We start from the raw sequence: 23,846 nt of genomic DNA, 5'->3' as shown, positions 1-23,846 counted from the left end.
TAAATAATGTTAACATTTATCTAACAGTGAAAATAAATGTTATGGTGTAATTTTACAGTTTTGTAATTATCTAGGAGTCTGGTTGGGTTTACAGCAACGTGAAAAGTTCACCTCATACAGATGAGAAAAATCTAAATACAGTTTCACTCTTCAACTATAACAAACTGTGTGGGGTCAATGACTTTCTTTAGTCAGTGCAATGTAATTAGTATTATTAATATTATTATCCAGCATCATTTATGTGTCAAACAGCAGCTAGTTAGCTGGAAGTCAAAGCTAGCTAGAAGTTTTTCCGGGCTTTTATAATGTACTGTCCAGACAGAAACCTCCCAAGTCCAGGTAACATCTACCTGTACCCTTTTCATACGTTTTCTCTGAGAGAAATCCAGAGTTAATATGTAGGATTTATTTACTCACACAGCAGAGATTTAGCTGGAATGAGACTCCCTGTTAATGTCACATTTTTATATTAATTTATTATGTTGGCATCAAAAGATAGAAATAAATAAAACTTAAAAGACTTATAAGGACTGTTTCTGATTTTACACATTTAGTGTTGTGAAATTAATGTACAATAATTGTGACTCGCTACCTTTAACATGAATGAAACTTTCAGCCTGTGTAATTTTTCTTAAATTTGGCCAAAACAGCCGAATCATTTATGGAATTGTAGCCAAAAGTTTGTTTTTGGCTGTTTCATGCGATTTGTGCGACTTCTCACTACCAAATCTTAAACAAAACCATCCTCGAGTTAAGGAAGTTTTGTGCTAAATTTTAAGAAATGTCTTCATTTTCATGAAAGTGGCACAACAGACAGTTCAGACTCTTGCCGTGAGATATTAAAACAGCCAATAACTAGACAATAAATATGAATCACATTTATTTATCAGTTTTTTGCAATTGTGTTAAATGATAAAATTCTCTCAGACTTTATTAAATATTATGTCAAACCGTAAGTCAACTTCATCTGTTTCATAAATGTGATTTATGCTGCTGATCTCCATCTAGCTGTTTATGTCTGTAGTGAAATTATTCTATTATCAGCTGAGTTTCCCACAAAGGTGCAGAATTACTGAGATTTTAATGGGAAAATAAGGATAAAGCAACTGATCCTCATTTAGAAACAAACATCCAGGTTTTCTGTGTTGTTGTTAAACCTTCAATACATTTAACTGCACAGCTGTAAACACAACACAGGTAAGTGTCCAAGGCGACCGACACGTCCTCAGAAAGCAGTCGCAGCTTCTTCCTGATTGGCTGGAAGTTATCGAAGACGTCTCAGATTCACAGCCCACCGGTCTGAGGTTAGAACATGACTTGGGCTCTGAAGTGCTTCTGCTTGGTGGCGTTGTGGCTCATTCCCAACTTCAGCATCCACCTGGACTTCATCCTCTGAACGTACTGCATGTCTTTCTGTTTCTGATGCAAGGAGCCGATGCCTGAGAAGGAAAAGAGAGCACGATATGTTCAGGAGCAGCTTTCTGACAGGTGTCAGGAGAACCAGATGTGGATTCTAGAAGACGCTGGAATGGATGAAGATTTAGTTCTGGAGATACTTTTGAACTGAAAGATCTTTTCCACGATTCCCTTTCTGTTCTACGTTTGTTAGACGACTGATCCAACAAACCCAACATATCAGAAGATAACTTTTTCTGGTTCGGATGGATTATCTGAGACACTGGAAAGTGGGGATGTCTCCATGTTTACAGGACTGCAGAAACACTGTTGTTGAAGCATCTTAGGAGTCAGAGTGGAAGATAAGACCACTCCTCAGAGTCTTTTCTTGGATTCCCATAAAACTAAAATCAATGGACTTCAAGCTCTAAATGGATGTGGTGCAGAATTTATTCCTTCTTATGGTTTAATTAATACGGGTATAAAGATTAAGTTTGACCATGAAACATTTTATCGATTCAGTGGGTAACAATTCAGTTTTTGTAATAAATCACAAATTATGCCACATGATCTCGATTCGATGTGATTCAGGATCGAACCATCGACATGAGATCATTCAAATCACAAATACCAAAACCAAAATATCTAATTTTCTTTCTGACTTTAAACATTTAAAAGAAAACTGATCTGTTTAACAAAAACAGACTGAAGCACATTATGCAGTCAGGTTTGAAATGTTAATTTTATATAAAAGAAAAAGTAAAGAATAAATTTCTATTTGTAGACATAAAAAAAAGAAATAGCCAAACCTTCTTAAAATCCTATTTAGAGTCTCAAAACAAATATCTTAAGAATTTAGTTATAAAAACTACTGTTTGACTTTATCATAGTTGCACATCACACCTCTGGAAATCCACATTAACCTTATCAAATTACAATAAGACAGTTTGACTGTGAGGACAGAAAAGACTGAGATAATTTAGCTTGTTCTTGCTCAACCATCTGGAGTCAGGCCGGCACGCCCAGATCACAGGACCGATTCAGTACGATGTAGCAGCAAGACGAAGCCTCGCCCAGTTTCAGCTCGTGTCAAAGTGCAGACGTCAAACTACAGATCAGCTTTTAAACTCTGCTGATAGACAAATAATAGAAAACGGACCTCTGATAAACTGTAACATGCTTTTCCTGAATATTATCCTCAAGTTTGGTGAAGGAAGAAACTGTAAAAATACGCTATTCTAAGCACTGTGCCTGCAAGCAAATGAAAGAAAAACATCAACCAATCAAAAGGTGATAAAATGACACGCTAATAGCAACATCCGGTTGGCTGAGGAAGAGCGAAAGTTGTGGGAGTAGTGGCAGCGAGGGAGGGTTGGCAGCAATGACAGAGATTTGTGACATTTAGCAGGTTTCCAGTGCATATTTATTTAATTTTATCTTTGTGTCAAAACAATAAGGCGACTACTAAATGAGGAGCCAGAGCAGCTCTTCCTTAAACTGGAAGGAGACATTACCTTCATTTGAATTTACCTCCATAATTTGCAGATAAATTATGTTATAAATTATAACAAGTTATTATGAAGTTATAACAAAGTTATATTATAACTTTGCTCTTTACTAAATTTGATATATAATTGATATATTTACATTCTAATTTAAAAATGTCATGTAAAACGTGTTTGTAGTTCACATAGTTAAAAAAAAAAAAAAAAAAAAAAAAACAACAGTAAAAAACTTTCTCCTGCTCAGATTTGATGTTTTTCATGATTTTAGGGCCAATGTCTTGGAGCCGGGCTACTCAGTTTGGACCTATAAGGGCTGCAGTCCAGCAGGTTTTCCATGTATTCCTGCTTCAACACACCCGACTCAAATTAATGAGTCATTGTGCAAAACTTGATAGGCTGTTAGATCCATTTCATTCAGGTGTACTGAAGCAGAAATACATTGAAAAGCTGCTGCATTGCAGCCTCATAGGACTGAATTGGATGGTCGTAAAGTTGCCACAAAAAAGATAAGAGGTAAAATCAAAAGTAGTCAAAAACAGCCAATTATACCCTCGACTGCAGAAGTTAAGCACGTCTTACAAGCAGTATTCATTTTTTTTTTTTTGCATGTGGATCAATGTACCATTACAACCCTGGTGTGCTTGGAATTTACCCAGAAAAATTCCTACAAAGAAACAGACTATATTACTGGATTTTGCACCTCTTCGGGCCAGGAGAGCTACCGCTGGACAAGTATGGATGCTCCTGCTTCAAGACTCTGAATAAAAGAACTTACTTATGAATAAAAGATACTAGCATAAATGGCCAAAGGGAAACAGAAAGACTTTATAAATCTCTGGGAATCATATATGTCCATCATAGGAAGTGGAAACAGGGCCCATCAATAAATATGTTGAATTTGAATGTTTTATGGTTCTCTTTGTTTTTTATTTTAAAATTTTATACTTTGCTTTTTTAGACTTAAATGTAATTTATGAAAGTTTAATGTGTCTTTTTACATGAGTGAGTGACTGGGTGAGTGTTTGTGGATGTTTGTGATGTTTAAATAAAAAAAATATTTGGAGAAAAGTAGGAAAACAATGAATAAAAAAAAGAGATAAAACATTTGGGGGAAATCAAACAGATATTGGCCTTGCGATGGACTGGTAACCTGTCCAGGTGCACCCAGCCTCACGCCCAGTAGCTGCTGGGATAGACTCCAGCCTACAGAATAGACGAATGGATGGACAGACTGATAGGAGACCTGATTAATAACATCCTCTGGAAAACATCAGGGCCTTACCTGTATCTCCGTCCCAGCCGAGGGCTTTGTACTGTCGGAGGACTCTGCCCACGGCGTTCTTATTGTGGACCAGAGCCACCGTTCGTTGGAGTCCAAACCGCTGCTTGTAGTACCTCATGAGGGAGCGGTGGCCGATCTTAGCACCTAAAGGTCAAGACATAAATCATACTGCTAATTAAACCACAGACAGATTCAGAAGTTTTAATTAAAATTCTTCATGTTTTATATTTTTTATTACACAATTATTCTTAATCTAAGCAGCGGAGCCTTTTCCTTAAAAATAATCCATCAGTCACCTGAAGGGAGAGTCAGCTCCAGCGTCTCATCGTCATACTCCAGGTTCTTGTCATCGGGCAACTCTTCATCATTCATTTCTTCATCCTCTCCCTCCTTTCTGTCAGGGTAGCTGCTCCTGTTGGCAAAAATGAGAGTGAGATAGCAGTCCAGAATTTATGTAGGAGGCATTACATTTCATCAGTTCCACCAAACAAGCTCAAACTGAAATAAAGAAACATTGTTGATTTACAAATTCGTTCATTACCTGAAATCATAAAAGTCTGCAAACTCCAGGGCAGCATCTCCATCTGTGAAGAGTTTGCAGTGGCTTTTGTCTGTCATGTGACTCTGCACTGCTTCTGTTGAATAAAACGAACGGCCCTTCTCGTTGCACCATAAACACACGTTCCCTGCACCAACTTTCTCTCCTGGAACAAAAAAGAAGAAAATTTAAAAAAACAAAACAAAAACAGAATTACATTTTACAGGAAAACACACGCAGGCATACAGGGGAGCCACCAAAAAAGTGAAGGACATCAGCAGTTTGGGAGCATTTTGACACGATATTGCCCAAAACTAAACAGGCTACATATAATACTACAACTTTATTGATGCACCTTGAATGATTTATTTACTTTGATATACCACATTCAGCACAGATTCCTTTAATCTTACTTTATAATGCTTAATATGGGGACATAACACCGCATCATTATGTTTACAGATCCACTGGTATGTAGACCACATGTAAGGAAACGGGACTGCTGTAACATCAAGTAACCAGCAGATGTCAGTACTCTCAAATGAGGCTTTAAGTAATGAACTAAAAGCAATTTCTTGTAGAATTTGGCCAGAAACACTCACACATGCTTCATTACACCATAACTTCTTGCAGCTGTTGCTTTTTCCCCACATTCACACTCACCGAGGTAACGGATGAGGCCTCTTAGGTCGACGAGGAACTCCACATCAGGGATGAAGAAACTGTGGACTTTGGTCATGTGAGCGACGTTCTTTAGGAGCGACTTTGAGTGGTGGGGGCAGAAGAGGCAGTCTGTGACGGGAATGGACCCTGGTAGAGATGCAAGGTTGGTCTCAGCGGAAGCAGCTGATTCACCTTCTTCCTGATCCATCATCTCCTCCTCATCAGCATCCTCATCCATCTCATCATCCTCTTCCTCATCAACATCCTCCCACTCTTCTGAGAAATATTTTTGTAGAAGCACATTAACACCACAATCTAATTAAGGAGTGCAATTTAAACACAGCATCATAAGTGCATCTATGTTTAACTACAACCACTGGAGCGTTGCATAACATGGAAATACAGACTGCATTGGTTTATGATTCACTAAAGTTGCTGCACTTTACAGACCATCCCAAATATTTTTAAATAATTATATCTTGTGTGTCAATATTACTGCATGTCTGGAATAATTTCTTCAGGTGCATTTACAGACTTTTAAAATAAATAAGTGACCCAAAACAAACCCTCCCATTTTCAATTTTCTTACCTTCCTCGGCTGTTGCCCCCTCCTCTCTGTCTCGCCTCTTGGCTTGCTCCTCCAGCCACATCAACCTGGGTGGTTTCTCTGGCTTCTCCGCCCTTTGCTTTGCCGCTCCCTGTGAGGTCTGGACCGCCACCTGCTTGGCTGGACTTGGCCTCTGCTGCTCTTTCAGGGCCTGCTGCAGCGCCTCGTTCCTCGCATCGTGATCTACCTTTTCATCATTGAGTCCCTTCTCCAGATTCTTCTCGTTCATCTTCTCCACCTTCCTCTGGGCTGCGAGCAGGGACTGCTTCTCGGCCTGCTGGTGCTTGTGGGACTGAAGGTGGTTCTGGTAAGCGTTGGCAGTGGAGAACTTCTTGTTGCAGACTGAGCAGCCCTCTGTGACCGCTGCATCCATCAGCTGCTGCTCTGTAGCAGCTCGCTGTGCCAGGACGCGCTCCTGGAAGTTTTCGGCGGTGACGGGGGGCATGTCAGCCACCTTACGCTTCAGGTTGTAACGGTGCCAGTCGGTTTTGTAGTGAGCTCGCTGCACCTCGCCATCTGCAAATGCTACTCGGCAGCTGATGCAAGTGTAGGAGGCCATGGTGACCTAAAGAACAAAAGTTTGTCATATTATGATCCCACGTGAACCTAGACCAGGGGTGTCAAACTCATTTTAGTTTAATTTTAGTTAGTTATATTTGTCTCATTTACTGATCACTTAGTCTTATTTTATTAGTATATATATATATATATATATATATATATATATATATATATATATTTCATATACATATATTATTTTATTTTATATAGTCATTAAACACTAGATAGATAGATAGATAGATAGATAGATAGATAGATAGATAGATAGATAGATAGACTATTCAATGAGGAACAGTTTAATAATTTAGAATGACAAAAACTGATAATGAAACCCGTCACGTGACTGTAACGTGTAACTCATGCATTGTTGAAATGTAGTGAAGAATAGATATTTGCTTTTTAAGGCAGTGGGGTAAAAGTAAAAAATATCCAAGTATAAAAATACTTAACAGATACCTGAAATACACACTTAAGTACAGTAATAAAGTACTTGTACGTTGTTTTACGCCGCTGTAAGCAACGAATAAGTTATAAACAAATCACGTGTTGGTAATTAAATGTCAGTATATAAATCCTTTCATTGGTCCTTTACTGCGTTTCATAACGCTAACTTCCTGGACTACAAACCTGCATAAAGTCGAGTATTCCGAATTAATGGGTTAGAATAGTAGACTAAGCTGTCAAAACCAGCTCTCCAGCAAAAACAACAATGTGACTACACTGCTTAACAGCGACAATCAATCTCAACGAAACAGTTTGTAGTTAAAACTAACGTAGCAGCGATGCTAAAACAGTATGACACAAACTGGGCTAGCAACAGCTAACTAGCCAAATTTAAGTGTAAACACTCGCTAAGAACAGATCAAATTACAAAGAACAGCGACAAAGAAGACAAAACGTTACGACCCACAATATCTGCCCATCATTTACTCACTTCTTTAGAAAACTGGGCTCTCCTGACACTGAGTTTTAGTATATTTAATGTGCAATGTTGCTCCTGTTGTCACACCACACATGTACGACACTGACTTCCGGGTGAACTTTGAACTCAGTCTTCTTCTTCGTGGACTTTTAGATTAAATGGTTGAGACGAGCACTTTTCGACGCATTAGCACAACCGCTTCATTAAAAGTTTTCTACGGTTCTTGTTTCACGAAAGAAATTAAAACAGCGATTCATTATTTGTTTTTAATAATTAATTAGTTAACTGCACAGCTGTGTATAATCAGAGTATCAAAAGTTATCTTTGAATGATTTATCATCTCGCAGACTAGTGTGCCTTTCTTTTAACATAACATGATAATCCTGCGCAGGGAACTGTTGTCATAAAACTAAATTAGTGCAGTTCTTTTGCAAGCCCATTTTATTTATTTATTTAACTTGATTTCTTTGACCACCAGATAACATTCTCTGTAACTGAATGTTCCAAACACCTAAACGTTCTGTTCAGTTTAGTCTTTTTTCTAGCATACAATTATTGTATTATTATTAAATCTTACCCGTTTAGACTAATTATCCATCCATCCATCCATCCATCCATTTTGTCGTGGAGGCAGCTGCCTAAGCAGGGAAACCCAGACTTCCTTCTCCCTGGCCACATTCACCAGCTCATCTGGAGGGATCCCGAGGCGTTCCCTGGCCAGCCGAGAGATGTAGTCCGTCCAGCGTGTTCTGGGTCTTCCCCGGGGCCTCTTTCCGGTGGGACGTGCCTGGAACACCTCACCAGGGAGCCACCTCATCTGGCTCCTCTTGATGTGGAGGAGCAGCATCTCTACTCTGAGCCCCTCCCGGATCACCAAGCTTCTCACCCCATCTCTAAGGGAGAGCCCGGCCACCCTGCGGAGGAATCTCATTTCGGCCGCTTGTATTCGCGATCTTGTTCTTTCGGTCACTACCCACAGCTTGTGACCATAGGTGAGGGTGAGAACGTAAATCAACCGGTAAATTGAGAGCTTTGCCTTTTGGCTCAGATCCCTCTTCACCACGACAGACCGATGCAGAATCCGCATCACTGCAGACGCTGCTCCGGTCCGCCTGTCAATCTCCCGCTCCATCCTTCCCTCACTCGTGAACAAGACCCCGAGATACGTAAACTCCTCCACTTTGGGCAGGACCCTATCGCAGACCCGGAGAGAGCACTCCACCCTTTTCCGGCTGAGAACCATGGTCTCGGACTTGAAGGTGCTGATTCTCATCCCAGCTGCTTCACACTCGGCTCCGAATTGCTCCAGTGAGAGCTGAAGATCACGGCCCGATGAAGCCAACAGAGCCACATCATCCACAAAGAGCAGAGACCCAATCCTGAGGCCACCGAACCGGATCCCCTCAACACCTCGGCTGCGCCTAGAAATTCTGTCCATAAAAGTTATGAACAGAATCTGTGACAAAGGGCAGCCTTGGTGGAGTCCAACCCGCAGCAGAAACAATTCTGATTTACTGCCGGCAATGCTACATTTATTATTTATTATGTTGAAACCGGTGACGAATATTTACCCTATTGTCAGTTCTTTGACCGACCTTTCAGGCTCACGTCCTGTTGCTTCCTCTCTTGGATCTTTAACGACCGGTGAGACTCCAGTCGCGAAGTGATGGGCGAACCTTTCCACCTCGATTCTTTTGGCGCGAGAATAAGCAATTTTACCCTTTTAGAATTCCTAATTATTATCGTCCGCTCATGCGGAGGTAGACCTGAGGAGTTATTCTGGTAGATAAGCCAGCCTTTGGGTCTAGGAGTATGAAGCTACCGTACTATCGTCCTAACAGCATAACTACCTGGTATCGAAATAATAATCTAGCGAATTCTTATGTCTCTTCGGGTATCGGGGAATCTGGGGCTCACCTGCTCGTTGTGTTGTCCTCTCCTCTCCTCAGTGGATGTGGGCAAATATAAGAGAAATAAGTCTGGTTGGGAAGTTAACCGAAGTTAACTATAACCCTTTTATTCAAGTTTTCTTTTATTGGTAAAATACAGAAAGAATAAAATAAAAAGAAAGAAAAAAAAAATAATAAAATTCCCTTTTCGGGCTTCCCTTTCAGTGAGGGTTGAAAAGCAGAATATAAGAAATAAGTATAAAGTAAAAGTTTCCCTCAATGGGTGATTCCGCTTTCGCGGTCTACATCTTCTCTAATAATGATTCAATCTCCCTTGGTAAGAAGGGGAAAAATCTATCCCAGTGAAGGGATGAAGGTCCAAAAATCTCTGCAGGTCCTCTGCCGCAGCTCCTCAAAATCTCCGGACAATTTTTTTCTCTTCACAAAATCACCAGTATATATACATAACTTAAAAACCATCCCATCTGGTACCTTCCCACTAACAGAAAAACACCCAAAACCAACCCACTCAGTATTTTTCCATCAACAGAAAACAACTCAGATCCAACCCACTTAGTATTTTTCCATCAGCGGATAAAGCATATGTGGGCATCTGCAAAGTGGTCCCTCCTTCTGGGTTGCATCAGGGCTGAAGGAAAAGAAGAAACTTTTCCCTGCCCCGCTATCTATCCATCCTTACAGTTTTTCACACAAAGGCTGCTTGTTAATATCTTCTGAGTTTGCTGGGAAATTCCGCTCTGCTTCGGAGCGAGCAGATAACAGGTGACTCCCTTCTTAGTCTCCCAGATCTTCTGGGCCTCTCTTCACTTCCTCAGTAGTGTAAAAAAAACTCTGTCTCTCATTTGTATCTTATTTGTGAATGCACTCTCTGTAAGCTACAGAATAATAACAACTAAGCTGTAGCTCTTATTAATCAAAACCAAAACCTAATGAACATCACTAAATCTAAGGATAATAATGTAAATAAGCAAGCAAACAGGAATATATGAAATGTGAATAGGTAATGCATAACACATAGAAAAACATAACTGAGTATTGATCAGGCAGTCCATAAACTCAGTTTTTTGATTAAAACATCATCTCACATCATGTGTGCCATAACAGTCATAGATTCAAACTTTAATAAAACTTTTCTCCCTCCTTCACTCACTGAGAGCAGAAATCGGGGGTTTCCAGCAGGTGTTATCTGTCAAGATAAGGGCCTCTTCTCCCTGTCCGTTGCCTTAGCAACGGCTCTCTGGCCTAGAGCAGTGTTCACGCCACCATTGAAGAGCGCGGCCTTCACACCCTCCTTGGCGGGATACGCTGCTCCTCATAGACGATGATTCCTCTGTCAGAACCCTCTCCTTGTACTTCGGCCCACAGGAAACTCTTTTGCTGGTCATTGGGGGGACGATGCCACACAGTTACCGCAACTCTCTTCTTCGCTTTTCCAAGCTCTCCAGGTGTGATCCTTCTGTCCTCGGCGAAATGCATCTGCAGGATACTGTTTGATTTCAGCTTGTCCAGGACATCGGGGGGGAGATCTTCACAGTGTCTCCCTGGGTGGCCTGGCTTCATCATTACAATCTCTTCCCAGATTTCTGGGTTTCCCAGGTGGTTCTTGTTGACTTTTATCATTCTTCCCGCCATCTTAACGAAGAACTGTACAGAGCCCTTCCCTTCCGATACATCAGGTTTTGTTTCTCTCTCCTTGGGACGTTCAGGGCTTAGATTCCTTCTGCGCTTCTTCCTTCTTGGCTTTGACAGGGGTTCCTTTCTTTCGTCGATCTTCTCCTGCTCCCGTTCTTCCGCTAGTACAGCGGCTGCTTCCATCACCTTGTCTCCTTCATCGGCCTTTTTCATCAACATTGCGATGATTTCTTCTTGTCTGTAGTTGTCTTTAATTTGTCCTTCCAACTTCTCCAAGGAAGGTTTGTTGTCCAGCATTTCACCCGCCATGACGAGCAATTGATCTTCTCCAGGACCTTCCGGAGGGAAGAGGTCCAAGGCATCTCCCAAATTGGGTGTTTTGAGCTGTAACTGCTCTAATTCTTGAAACAGCGATTCCGTCTCAGAGAGAACTCCTCTCTGGTCTGCACCCTCCACTCATCGAGCGTGTCTTTGTTCATCTTCCTCTTTGACCTCCTTCTCCCTTTCGGGCTGGTGTTTCTTGACTGCCTCGGCATAGGATAGTCGTTTGGCACACCCTTGGCTTTGGCTATCTCCTCTATCTCCTTCTGCACTCTGCAACGAAGGCATTCAGATCTGAATTGCATGCATGCACATACCAGTATGGTCCTATAACGATTCCAGAATATCTGGTCTGTCTCTGTAGTTGGTATTAAGGTCTCACTTCCCAGGAAGGTCGAGAGAGTAACTTTGTTTCCGTTTAGCAGCATCACTTTCGCTGGTTCCCCGTTTGGGGCTGTGGTTCTTCTCTCTGCTTCCTATCATAAAAGTACAATATCCCATGACAGGGAAAATGGCTAAGTTAATGTAGGTAAGTATTTGCAACAAATTTAAGTATGACTAAGGTTTAATATAATCACTGATCCAGTTAATCGAATACCCCTACTAACGAGAGGATAAGTTCACAAACTGGAGAGTTGCATTCACTAATTCCAACAGGGCTATAAATTAGTTCTTAGCATGGCTGTTCCTCCCTCTCACAAGAGGATAAGATTTACGATACCTGAAGGCCTACTGGTTCCCAAGCAGGGCTATCCTAGCTCGGCACAGAAGCCAATATATGCCTGTTCTTTGCCATCGCTAAGCCAGTTACCTGACCCTTCATAAATAATAAAATTATATTACCGTGGTAACTATTGGTGAGGTCCCTTCAGGGTTGTGAGTCGTGGCCTTCCCTTCATCAGGGCTGCTTTCGTTGTCTGAGCTGTTCATCCTGTCCTATCTTTCTCGTCCGGGTCTCCAATCTGATCTCTACCTCTAGTAACCTTCTATTATATCCTATTCGCCCCTCCCCTCAATTCGGCTCCGCCTTCAGGGGCGTGGTCTCCCCTCCTCCGTCTGAACAGAGGCATGAGGGGGCGGTCCATCTTATCACGTAAGTTTTCACACTCCAAGGCGTCTCTCTCCTCGGATGTTTCAAATAAGGGCCGTTTATACGTCTCGAACCTCCTCTTAAGGTAGTACAGGAAAACCTTGATGACTATGAGGGCCCCTGCCAGTGCTACCAGGAAGCAGGTGGCGTATATGAGATAAGGTTTGAGGACAGTGAAAAGCGGCTCCAATACTGAGTCGTTTACTGCAGTTGCTGCTGTTGTCACAACTGTTTTTACTGCTTCTTTCGTTACTTTCCCCAGTTCCTGCAACCCTATCTTGGCTCCTTGACCCGCCACCTTAAATAGATCCCCCCATGTAACTTTCGCGACTTCGCCCCACTTGCCAAATTTTATGGGAAAACACCTTCCCTCCTTCACTACATGAGTCCATCTCCAAGAAGGGCGAAGTTCATCCTCCTTGATCTCATTGGGAGTCCAATGTTTGAATTGGCTGAATCTCAGAACACTAGTGTATCCTTCGAGTATGTGTTCTGTCCGATACAGGAAACTTATCACTTGCATTATTGTATTCTGGGCATGGCAATAGGTTGTGGCCAGGCCCAGGAGGTTTCCTATATTAAAATCTGTTATCCCAAAGCTGGGCCAATCATCATCACAAACCATGTCCTGTTCATGACTCTGCTTGCCCTCAACGTCTGGTATGGCGATACCCCTTCGTACCGTCATGAGTTGCTGATAAAAATTAGTACACGCCTTCCCCATTATCGTTGGGGGATCTATTCCATATCTCATGGAGTACTTTCGAGTATTTGCTTCTACCACATACTTATTTCCGTCATCATCCTGCCTTATCCACCTTTGGGACAATTGATATTGTTGAAAGTATTCCCCATCTCTCACAGCCCTCTTTGCTGCATAATCAGTGTCATACCTATACTTGCTATAGCCTCGTTTCCTAGTGTAATATCCAAACTTTACTTGATTTTTCCGCGTATACTCTGTCATCTTGTGTGCTGTTGCTGGGTACGCACTTGAATATCTTGCCATTCTAACCAGGGTATATTTAGTGTAGCTCTTCTCTGTGCGTGTAATTATTCTGGGCCAGGTCAAGTTAAAGTTCTCTGATAACTCGGGGTCATGAGAGTTTGCCATCATGGACATTACTTGTCCCCACCAATGGTTTCTCATTATCCCTTCCAAATCCTCATTACCAGTGAGGAGTTGGTTTCTACAGTTAGCAAGCTGTATCCTCCCTTCTTGGGAAATTCCTGGTACTACCACGTATCTACTCTCGTCTGAATACAGGCGTCTGGCGTCAAAATAGGGTATATTATAGAAGTATGAGTACATTCCTCCCACGGTCTCTTGGAAGGTCCCTAAGTGGGTTCTATTCCACCACCCCCCTTCATTGTCTGATTTATTGTAAATTCTCAGCTTCGAGAAATCCTGGGTGGTGCTCAGTAGGGCGCTTTCAATACATTTCACCATAAGTGTTTCGAAGGACAGGTAATTGTTATCCATCCATTCGCTAACGCTTGGGTGTTTAAAGTTAGGGACTTTCATTCCCCATTCCCATTTTCCATTGTTTGGATGCATATAGTATCCCGGGAAGGGCCAATGCATCCCATTTGGATGGGTTCTGTTAGTTTCATTTTTTGATAACCACGGGGACGTGGTTACAAACAAGGTCCAGTTAAAGTATTCTCCAATTTCTTGGTCTTCTAAGGCACAGAATGCACATCTGTCACTTATTGCTCTTCTGGCCCTCTGTCTCTTAACAATGGCTTCTGAGTTCTTTGCATACTCTGACTCGATCATTCGATTCATTAGTTCTGTCACTCCAAGAAATGTGGTGGCTTCTTTTCTGGTCATCCCCTGTTTCGGTTCCCATGATTCAACCGATTCTATTACCAGGGGTTCCATTAAACAGAGGGTACGATTTGCTCCCTTTCCGGGATTGCAGGTGCAATTCTTTACTTGGAAATGTCCCAGACCAATAGCTCCCCAGAAGGGGCTCTTATGGTGATATCTTCCTGCCATGGTTTGACAGGTTATGGTTTCCTGCGTCTCATTAATCAGCCGTATTATCGCTTTTACCCTAAAGGGTTGTTCTGGAACAGTATTTACAGCTTTCACCACCGTCCCATTCAGGTGTGTTGTGGTGTTTGTCCCTGGTCCCTTGAGTGGGGAGATGTGTACCATCAACTGCTCCCAAGTCCAGGATGCACTGGATTCAGGTTTAAGCTGCCAGTTGTCTGTGTTAACACAGTTCATTTCTGTGCTATTCTTACACCTAACTCCCGGCATGACAAGGTCAAACCAGTTTTCCCAGATGGTTCTGTTAATACCAGAGCTATTGCTCAGGCCGTCCGACCTTGGGATCTCTAACTCTAACTATTATGCTACATTTATAGCTTTTTTGTCTTATCTATCTATGTTTTTCTTTTAAATTGTTTTATTTTGTATTTACTGTTGTTTCGCTGTCCAGAAGACTGCAGTTGCAGATTAACTCTTATCTAACTCTGGTGCAATCGTGTGATTGTTCAATGTCCCTATCAAATAACTAATAAAAGTAAATGAATAAATAAAAAATGTAAAAAAAAAATAAAAAAGAAAGAAAGAAATAATAAAGATTCATGTGTCCGGTTCTTCATGTGTAGTACTCAGCTGAGGGTGTGTTGCCAAGCTTTTACCCTCCTCTTCATCCCTGTTAGCAGGATGAAGGCTCCCTCTTGTGGTGTGCATCAGTTTTCACATTCCAGTTGTGAACCTGCAGGAAGATGTAGAAAAACTTCACTGAGCCTTTGGCAGCTTCAACAACATCAGTAAAGAGAGATTGAAATATCTGTAATATCACACTGTGTCAGTTTGTTCACAGGAGTCACAACCTGCAACACTGATGCTGCATTCAGGGAACCTGGGAAAGATGGGAGAGAAGACTTCCCAACTTCCAAACAGTGTTCACATCAGCTTTCAGGATGGAAGTAGAACTTGTAGATGTGAGATTTAAGTTTCCAAACACTCTGACCTCTTCATGTTAGATGTAGAATAAAGGAAATAATTCTAGAAGAAAAAATGCTTTATTTATTACTTTCTGCTGTTCCAGGAAAACTGCCTCAGTTATTCCCTCACATTAGTTTGACATTTTCTCCATCAGATTTTACAGAAACACTGAAATGAAGACAAAAAAATATATACTTTGTTCATTCTTTCAAAGTTTATTTGTTTGGAAAACATGACTTTGTTCTGACATTGAACATGATGAATGATCTCATTTATTCTGATCCTGGAAATGAGCCTTTCTGAACATCATCATTACCTTGTTTGTTTCTTGGTTAAGAAAAACAACAACATCTGATCTCTAGAACAACTAAAAGTAATTGCAAGTAGAAAATGACTTTTACATAAATCATTTATTCATTCATTTTCTATACAACTTTGTCCAATTCATTGCGGGGAAGCTGGAGACTGTCTTGGCAATTATCAGAAGAGAGACAGGATATTTGCTGGATAGGTCACCAGTCCATCACAGGACCAACACAGAGAGACAAACAACCACTCACTCTCACTTCTAGAGAGAATTTAGAGCAACCAGTTAACCAAATATGTCTTTGGATGGTGGGAGGAAGCCAGAGTACCTGGAGAGAACCCATGCATACACTGAATAATATGCAAACTGCACCAACATTGTTGCTGTGAGGCTGCAGTGCTAAACGCCACACCCCCATGCAGCTAACACAGATTAATTAGGGCAAAAATCAACATGACAATTAAAAATGTGCATGAAATAAACATTCTTTGAATAGTACATGTTACATCTAGGTAAAATAAAACCAAAAGAAGAGAGAAAAAAAGATTAAACATAATTTAAGATGATCCTGTCTGTTTCAGTTCACAGATCTCAGCACTTGTTCCAACAAGGTATGAAAATAGACCTCCAAACCCAACTCCAGCATAGAGCGGCTGAGTGAATGTGGTCTGGACTCTTTGGAGGAGAGTCATGGTTTCAGAGACGCTGTAGAAGGACAGAATACATGCTCTGTGATCCAGGTACACTCCTACTCTGGAGGACCGAGGAATTGAGATGGAGGTACTGATGTTGTTGTAGGAAAATGTAGAACTGTTTTGGTAACAATATAATGCCCAAGATTTGTAATTAAATCCAAATCCACTTTCATCTCCTGCTCTGCTGATATTCTTGTACACGACTGCTACATACACATCTCCTTTCATTTCCACCTCCCAGTAACAACGTCCAATCAGACTCTTTCTACTCAGAACCTGCCAGTATTTAGTGAATCTGTCTGGATGACTAGAATAAGACTGATGTTGATCCATTCTTGTCACCTTTCTGTTTCCCTCTGACAGTAACAGCAGTGTGTGTGCTGTGTTTGGATCCAATGTGATTTCACATGAATATTTTAAGAATCCAGCTCTGCTCTTTGGTTCTGGTTGTGGCAGTAAAACATCCACATCAGTGACTGTCAGTGAGATGTTTGTCCATCTGTCTGTCAGAATGTCCTGTAGTTTATCTCTGAGCTCTGACACAGCTGCTGTCACATCCTCAAAGTATCTCAGAGGACGGATATTGATGCTGGATGAGTGTGTAGACTCACTGAGTGCTGACAGTGAGGGGTAGTTGTGTAGAAACTGGATGTGATCCTCTGTGTGTGAGAGCTGCTTCAGCTCAGCGTCTTTCCTCTTCAGCTCAGTGATCTCCTGCTCCAGCTTCTCCTGAAGCTCTTTGACTCCACTCACTTCAGTTTCCTGCTGGGATCTGATCTGCTGCTTCACATCAGAGCTTCTTTTCTGGATGAGACGGATCAGCTCAGTGAAGATCTTCTCACTGTCCTCCACTGTTTTATCAGCAGAGTGATTGATGGCCTCCACCTCCTGTTGAAGCAGCTTCACATCTTTCTCTCTGTCCTGGATTCTCTGCTGGATTTCTTGTCGACTCACCTCCAGCTCTCTCTGCCTCTCAGTCCTTTCTGCTGCAGCTGAGACTGTGTCGTGGCCTTTATGTTCACCCATGGAGCAGAGATAACAGATACACTTCTGATCAGTACGACAGAACATCTTCATCACCTCATCATGATGAGAGCAGATGTTCTCCTGGAGGTTCTTGGAGGGCTCCACCAGCTTGTGTTTCTTGAATGTAGGTGATTCATAATGAGGCTGAAGGTGTTTCTCACAGTAAGAGGCCAGACAGACTAAACAGGACTTGATGGCTTTCAGTTTTCTCCCAGAGCAGAAATCACAGGCCACATCTTCAGGTCCAGCATAGCAGTGATCAGCATGAGCAGCTTGGAGTCCAGTCTTCTTCAGCTGCTCCACTAAAGCTGCTAACATGGTGTTTTTCTCCAGGACAGGTCTTGGTATGAAAATTTTCCTACATTGAGGGCAGCTGTAGACTCCCTTCTGATCCTCTCCATCCCAGTGGGTTTTAATACAGTTCATGCAGTAGCTGTGTCCACAGGGAATAGCCACCGGATCCTTCAGTAGATCCAGACAGATGGAACAAGAGAAGGTTTCTCGATCCAGCTGATCTCTCTCTGCCATTTCACCTCTCAGTAACAGCGACTGTGTTAGTTTCACTTTCTCAAACCTGAAACTAGTCTAGCTCTGATCTACAAATCATGTGTTTGTTCAGAGAACGGAGCCTGTCAGCTCTTCCTCTTTACCACAAGTTAGTTCCACCCATCATCCAACTGCAGATCTGAAGGGGAGGGAACAAGGAAATATGTGTTCAGAGTGGAGCTGCTGTGTTTTAGAGCAGGAAGAAGAAGGGTATCAGGTTTCTAAGAAGAAGTGTGGTTTCAGAGATAATGAACATGTTATGACACTTTGCGTCCTGCAAATGTAAGGCAAGGCAAGGCAGTTTATTTGTACAGCACATTTCATGTACAGGACAAGTGCTTTACATAAAACAAAGGCATTACAGATATTTAGAAATAGTAAAAGGCATCAACACATAATCACAATAAAATAATAAATTACATTAAAATGATTAAAAGCAAGATAAGTTAAAAAAGAACAAAAGTTAACATGCAGATTTCATGCATAGGCGCATAAGAAAAGAAATGTTTTTAACCTGGATTTAAAAATGTCTACCTTTGGTGAATGTTTAATCTCCACTGGCAGTTTGTTCCACTTGTTTGCAGCATAACAGCTAAATGCTGCTTCTCCATGTTTAGTCTGGACTCTGGTCTGGACTAGTTGACCAGAGTCTTTGGATCTAAGAGCTCTGCTAGGTTTATATTCTCTGAACATATCACAGATGTATTCTGGGCCTAAACCATTCTGGTAACCCTATTTTGAACCCATTTATGTGTGATTATATGTAGATAAATTGTACTACATTATTTACCCACATGGTTCCGCTCTTGTGTTCGACCCCTTCATATCCCTAGACAAAAGGGGTCATAACAGTAAACAATCAGAAGGGTTTTAAAATCTATTCTGTGACTGACTGGAAGCCAGTGTAAAGATTTCAAAACTGGTGTGATGTGTTCAGATCTCTTAGTCCTGGTTAAAACTCTAGCAGTAGTGTTTTGGATGAGCTGCAGATGTTTAGTGCTCTTTTTAGGAAGTCCTGTTAAAAAACCATTACAGTAATCCAGTCTACTGGAGATGAATGCATGGATGAGTTTCTCTTGGTCTTTCTGGGAGACTAAACTTTTAACTCTGTTGATGTGTCTGAGCTGGTAAAAAGCTTCTTAGTGAAGCTTTGATGAGGCTGCTGAAAGTCAGGTCTGAGTCTATCAACACTCTAAGGTTACAAACTTGGTCGGTGATTTTAAGAGCCCAAGTCTCCAGGTGTTTGCCTATGCTGACCCTCTTCTCTTTGCTACCAAACAGAATAATCTCAGTTTTGTCTTCGTTTAATTGTAGAAAATTTTCCCTCATCCAGGTGGTTATTTGCTCCAGACACTGACACATTAAGTCTATTGGACTGCAGTCATATGGTGACAGAGACACATAAAGTTGTGTATCATCTGCATAACTTTGATAATTAATGCTATAGTTCTGTAATATTTGACCCAAAGGGAGCATATACAAGTTGAACAGAAGAGGTCCAAGGACTGACCCCTGGGGGACTCCACAAGTCATGGCCACTCGCTCGGATTCATAGCTGCCGATCGTAACAAAATAACTCCGGCCTTCTAAATAGGACCTGAACCAGTTAAGGACCTCTCCAGAAAGTCCAACCCAGTTTTCCAGCCTGTGCAACAGGATTCTGTGATCTACGGTATCAAACGCAGCACTGAGATCCAACAGAACCAGGACTGATACTTGACCAGAATCAGTATTCAACCTAATGCCATTTAACACTTTGACCAGAGCTGTTTCAGTGCTGTGATGAGGTCGGAAGCCGGACTGAAATTTATCAAGATTTCCACTTTCATTTAAAAAGTCATGAAGCTGGTGAAATACAACTTTCTCAATAATCTTGGAAATAAAAGAGAGGTTACACACAGGTCTATAGTTGTTCATTATAGAGGCGTCTAGAGTCCTTTTCTTTAGGAGTGGCTTAATAGCAGCGATCTTTAGTGGCTTGGGAAAAATGCCTGATGCCAGTGAGCTGTTAACTATCAGTAGGAAATCACTTTCTACTGAGGTAAAAACTGTTTTTAAAAAGTTGGATGGTATCATGTCCAGAGTACATGTTGTTGATTTCAAATACCAAACTGTTTCTTGTAGGATTTTTAAATCAACCATTTTAAATTGCGACACAACATCAGAATTATTTCTGGGTTTTAGACACAGACTAATTTTCTTGTGTGACTGTGTGGAATTATTATTTTGTCTGATTGTTTTAAGTTTTTTGGCTAAAAAAGTTGGCAAATTGGTTGCATTTCTCAGTGGAAAGGAGCTCAGGACTTATCTGTATAGGAGGATTTGTAAGTTTTTCAATCATAGCAAACAGAGTGCGAGAATTGTTGACGTTCCTGTTAATCATTTCAGATAAATGTAGCTCTCTGGCCTTGCACAGCTCATTGTTATAGTTACGCAGGCTTTGTTTGTACAGCTCATAGTGAATTTGAAGTTTATTTTTCCATCATTTCTGCTCAGTTTTTCTGCAGTTTGGCTGATCTATTATTAATTTTATTTATGAGTGAAATAATGCAGCTATGAACTTTTAAATGAAAAAGCCTTTTTGCTAATGCATTTTAATTTTCAAATTTGACATTTCAAATTGAATTTTGGTACCTATTTGCTGGGGCATGTTTGGAAAAGTAGATCTTAAATGTCCCTTTCATTCTAATTTTAATTAAATTACGAAATGAGCAGTCCTGGAGAAGAAAATGTAAATGCAGTTTGTATTATTTATTATTCATTTTATGTATGAGTTAAAAAATGCAGCTATATTCTGAAAATGAAAAAGCATTTCAGTTAATCCATTTTAATTTAAATTAAGGTACAGAATCACTTCCATTAAATAATGTGTGATGAAGGAAGGTCTGCTGGTTTCTCTGTTTGGCTCCATGAAGTGGAAGAGAAACAACAACATACAAATACATCAATACAAATATTCAACACATATTTAGAGAACAGAGAAGTTCAGATTTTCATGTTGATGGAAATAGAAATCATCATTAGCAGTGATTTCTTCCAAAAAGAAACAAACAGGAAAAACCAGCAAATAAAAAAAAGTCAAATAAACAACAGAACAGCAGAGCAGAGACATCACAACAATGAAGTCTCAGCAACAAGCAGAGAAAATAACTTTACTTCACTTCACACAACTCAGCACTGGATTCAGGATAAATCCCAACTCCAGCATAGAGCGGCTGAGTGAATGTGGTCTGGACTCTGTGGAGGAGAGTCCTGGTTTCAGAGACGCTGTAGAAGGACAGAATACCTGCTCTGTGATCCAGGTACACTCCTACTCTGGAGGACCGAGGACCAGAGATCGAGGTAAAGATGTAGTTGTAGTAAAACTCATAATGGTGTTGGAAACAATATAATGACCAAGATTTGACATTACGACCAAAGACACATTCATTCCCATCTCCTGCTCTGCTGATATTCTTGTATGCAACTGCCACATAAACGTCTCCTCTCATTTCTACCTCCCAGTAACAACGTCCAGTCAGACTCTTTCTACTCAGAACCTGACAGTATTTGGTAAATCTGTCTGGATGACTAGAATAAGACTGATGTTGATCCATTCTTGTCACCTTTCTGTTTCCCTCTGACAGTAACAGCAGTGTGTTTGCTGTGTTTGGATCCAGTGTGATTTCACATGAATATTTTAAGAATCCAGCTCTGCTCTTTGGTTCTGGTTGTGACAGTAAAACATCCACATCAGTGACTGTCAGTGAGATGTTTGTCCATCTGTCTGTCAGAATGTCCTGTAGTTTATCTCTGAGCTCTGACACAGCTGCTGTCACATCCTCAAAGTATCTCAGAGGACGGATATTGATGCTGGATGAGTGTGTAGACTCACTGAGTGCTGACAGTGAGGGGTAGTTGTGTAGAAACTGGATGTGATCCTCTGTGTGTGAGAGCTGCTTCAGCTCAGCGTCTTTCCTCTTCAGCTCAGTGATCTCCTGTTCCAGCTTCTCCTGAAGCTCTTTGACTCCACTCACTTCAGTTTCCTGCTGGGATTTGATCTGCTGCTTCACATCAGAGCTTCTTTTCTGGATGAGACGGATCAGCTCAGTGAAGATCTTCTCACTGTCCTCCACTGTTTTATCAGCAGAGTGATTGATGGCCTCCACCTCCTGTTGAAACAGTTTCACATCTTTCTCTCTGTCCTGGATTCTCTGCTGGATTTCTTGTCGACTCACCTCCAGCTCTCTCTGCCTCTCAGTCCTTTCTGCTGCAGCTGAGACTGTGTCGTGGCCTTTATGATTATCCATAACACAGACCAGACAGATACACTTCTGATCAGTACGGCAGAACATCTTCATCACCTCATCATGACGAGAGCAGATGTTCTCCTGGAGGTTCTTGGAGGGCTCCACCAGCTTGTGTTTCTTTAATGGAGCCACATCATAATGAGGCTGAAGGTGTTTCTCACAGTAAGAGGCCAGACAGACTAAACAGGACTTGATGGCTTTCAGTTTTCTTGCAGAGCAGAAATCACAGGCCACATCTTCAGGTCCAGCATAGCAGTGATCAGCAGGAGCAGCTTGGAGTCCAGTCTTCTTCAGCTGCTCCACTAAAGCTGCTAACATGGTGTTTTTCTCCAGGACAGGTCTTGGTATGAAAATTTTCCTACATTGAGGGCAGCTGTAGACTCCCTTCTGATCCTCTCCATCCCAGTGGGTTTTAATACAGTTCATACAGTAGCTGTGTCCACAGGGAATAGTCACCGGATCCTTCAGTAGATCCAGACAGATGGAACAAGAAATGGTTTCTCGGTTCACCTGATCTCCTTTCTCCGCCATTTCACCTCTCAGTAACAGTGACTGTGTTAGTTTCACTTCCTCAAACCTGACACTAGTCTGAGCTCTGATCTACAAATCATGTGTTTGTTCAGAGAACGGAGCCTGTCAGCTCTTCCTCTTCACCACATGTTGGTTCCACCCATCATCCAACTGCAGATCTGAAGGGGAGGGAGCAAGGAAATCTGTGTTCAGAGTGGAGCTGCTGTGTTTTAGAGCAGGAAGAAGAAGGGTATCAGGTTTCTAAGAAGAGGTGTGGTTTCAGAGATAATCAACATGTTATGACATATTGTGTCCTACACATTCTTCACATGTACACAAACGAAAAAAGCAAGTGAATATATTTGTGGGCTTTAATTTCCATAAACACTTCTAAATGTTCAGGACTGATTTCCTGCCACCTTAATTCTTGAGTAAAACATGTTTCATAATATAGGATTCATGTAATAAAAAGTTATTTGTTGAGACTTTAAAAAAACACAAGAATTAACAGCTACAATAAGATGTTAACAGATGTCATAAATTCACACAGTTTACCTTTTATTTTTCTATTATTTAGCTAAACAGAAGAACCATCAAAACCAACATGAATTTTCCAGGTCTGTCTCACTCCAGCTGAACTCTTTCCTGCTCCAACTCACCTCTCAGTTACTGCCACCCAACTTCGGAATATTTCCTCTATAAATGTCACAGTTGGAGCACTCTGACGACTTTTCATTTAAACAATGTATTTGTGAGAGAGGAAGAGGAGGGAAGGTTTATCAGAGATCTTCTTCCATGAAGATCTGGAAGTATTTACAGAAAGCAATAAAGGTGGAGTGGTTACATTTTCACTACAGATATAAACACTACACAGATATCTGATTCAGATGTCATGATACCAAACTACAGGACTGAAAACTCCTCATCTGTAAACAAATATTTTCCTAAAGATCTTCTCAGGATTTTCAGAATTGAGAGTGAGTGGTCCTGGAGCAGATGGAGATGAGAGCCGGAGACTGAAGCAGGTGATCAGGAGAGTTTCTGCAATGTCAACAGGTACCCTTGCTTTTATTTATTTAATT

At 41.2% G+C, this 23,846-nt stretch overlaps 3 protein-coding genes across 4 annotated transcripts; all 3 read right to left on the bottom strand.

Moving 5' to 3' along the window:
• Nucleotides 1-450: 450 nt before the first annotated feature.
• On the bottom strand, nt 451-7,610 carry znf622 (zinc finger protein 622). Of its 2 annotated transcripts, none has more exons than XM_041993212.1 (7): nt 7,486-7,610; nt 5,973-6,555; nt 5,384-5,659; nt 4,724-4,886; nt 4,479-4,594; nt 4,183-4,326; nt 451-1,439 (listed from the first exon to the last, which is right to left on the bottom strand). In XM_041993212.1, the coding sequence occupies exons 2-7, from the start codon at nt 6,547-6,549 to the stop codon at nt 1,306-1,308; spliced, it is 1,410 nt and encodes a 469-aa protein (XP_041849146.1). In that variant the 5' UTR covers nt 6,550-6,555; nt 7,486-7,610; the 3' UTR covers nt 451-1,305. The 2 variants fall into 2 exon arrangements, with proteins under 2 accessions (XP_041849146.1, XP_041849147.1); XM_041993213.1 differs by having other exon boundaries at nt 5,384-5,656.
• A 7,976-nt stretch (nt 7,611-15,586) lies between these two features.
• LOC121644007 (tripartite motif-containing protein 16-like) lies at nt 15,587-18,041 on the bottom strand. Its single transcript, XM_041991699.1, has one exon. The coding sequence runs from the start codon at nt 17,945-17,947 to the stop codon at nt 16,256-16,258; it is 1,692 nt and encodes a 563-aa protein (XP_041847633.1). The 5' UTR covers nt 17,948-18,041; the 3' UTR covers nt 15,587-16,255.
• Nucleotides 18,042-20,686: 2,645 nt separating this feature from the next.
• On the bottom strand, nt 20,687-22,944 carry LOC121644018 (tripartite motif-containing protein 16-like). Its single transcript, XM_041991712.1, has one exon. The coding sequence runs from the start codon at nt 22,783-22,785 to the stop codon at nt 21,118-21,120; it is 1,668 nt and encodes a 555-aa protein (XP_041847646.1). The 5' UTR covers nt 22,786-22,944; the 3' UTR covers nt 20,687-21,117.
• Nucleotides 22,945-23,846: the final 902 nt, after the last annotated feature.

This window comes from Melanotaenia boesemani, chromosome 8, assembly GCF_017639745.1.
Source record: "Melanotaenia boesemani isolate fMelBoe1 chromosome 8, fMelBoe1.pri, whole genome shotgun sequence".
Classification (NCBI taxonomy): Eukaryota; Metazoa; Chordata; class Actinopteri; order Atheriniformes; family Melanotaeniidae; genus Melanotaenia; species Melanotaenia boesemani.
This window is presented reverse-complemented; position numbering and strand designations above follow the sequence as displayed.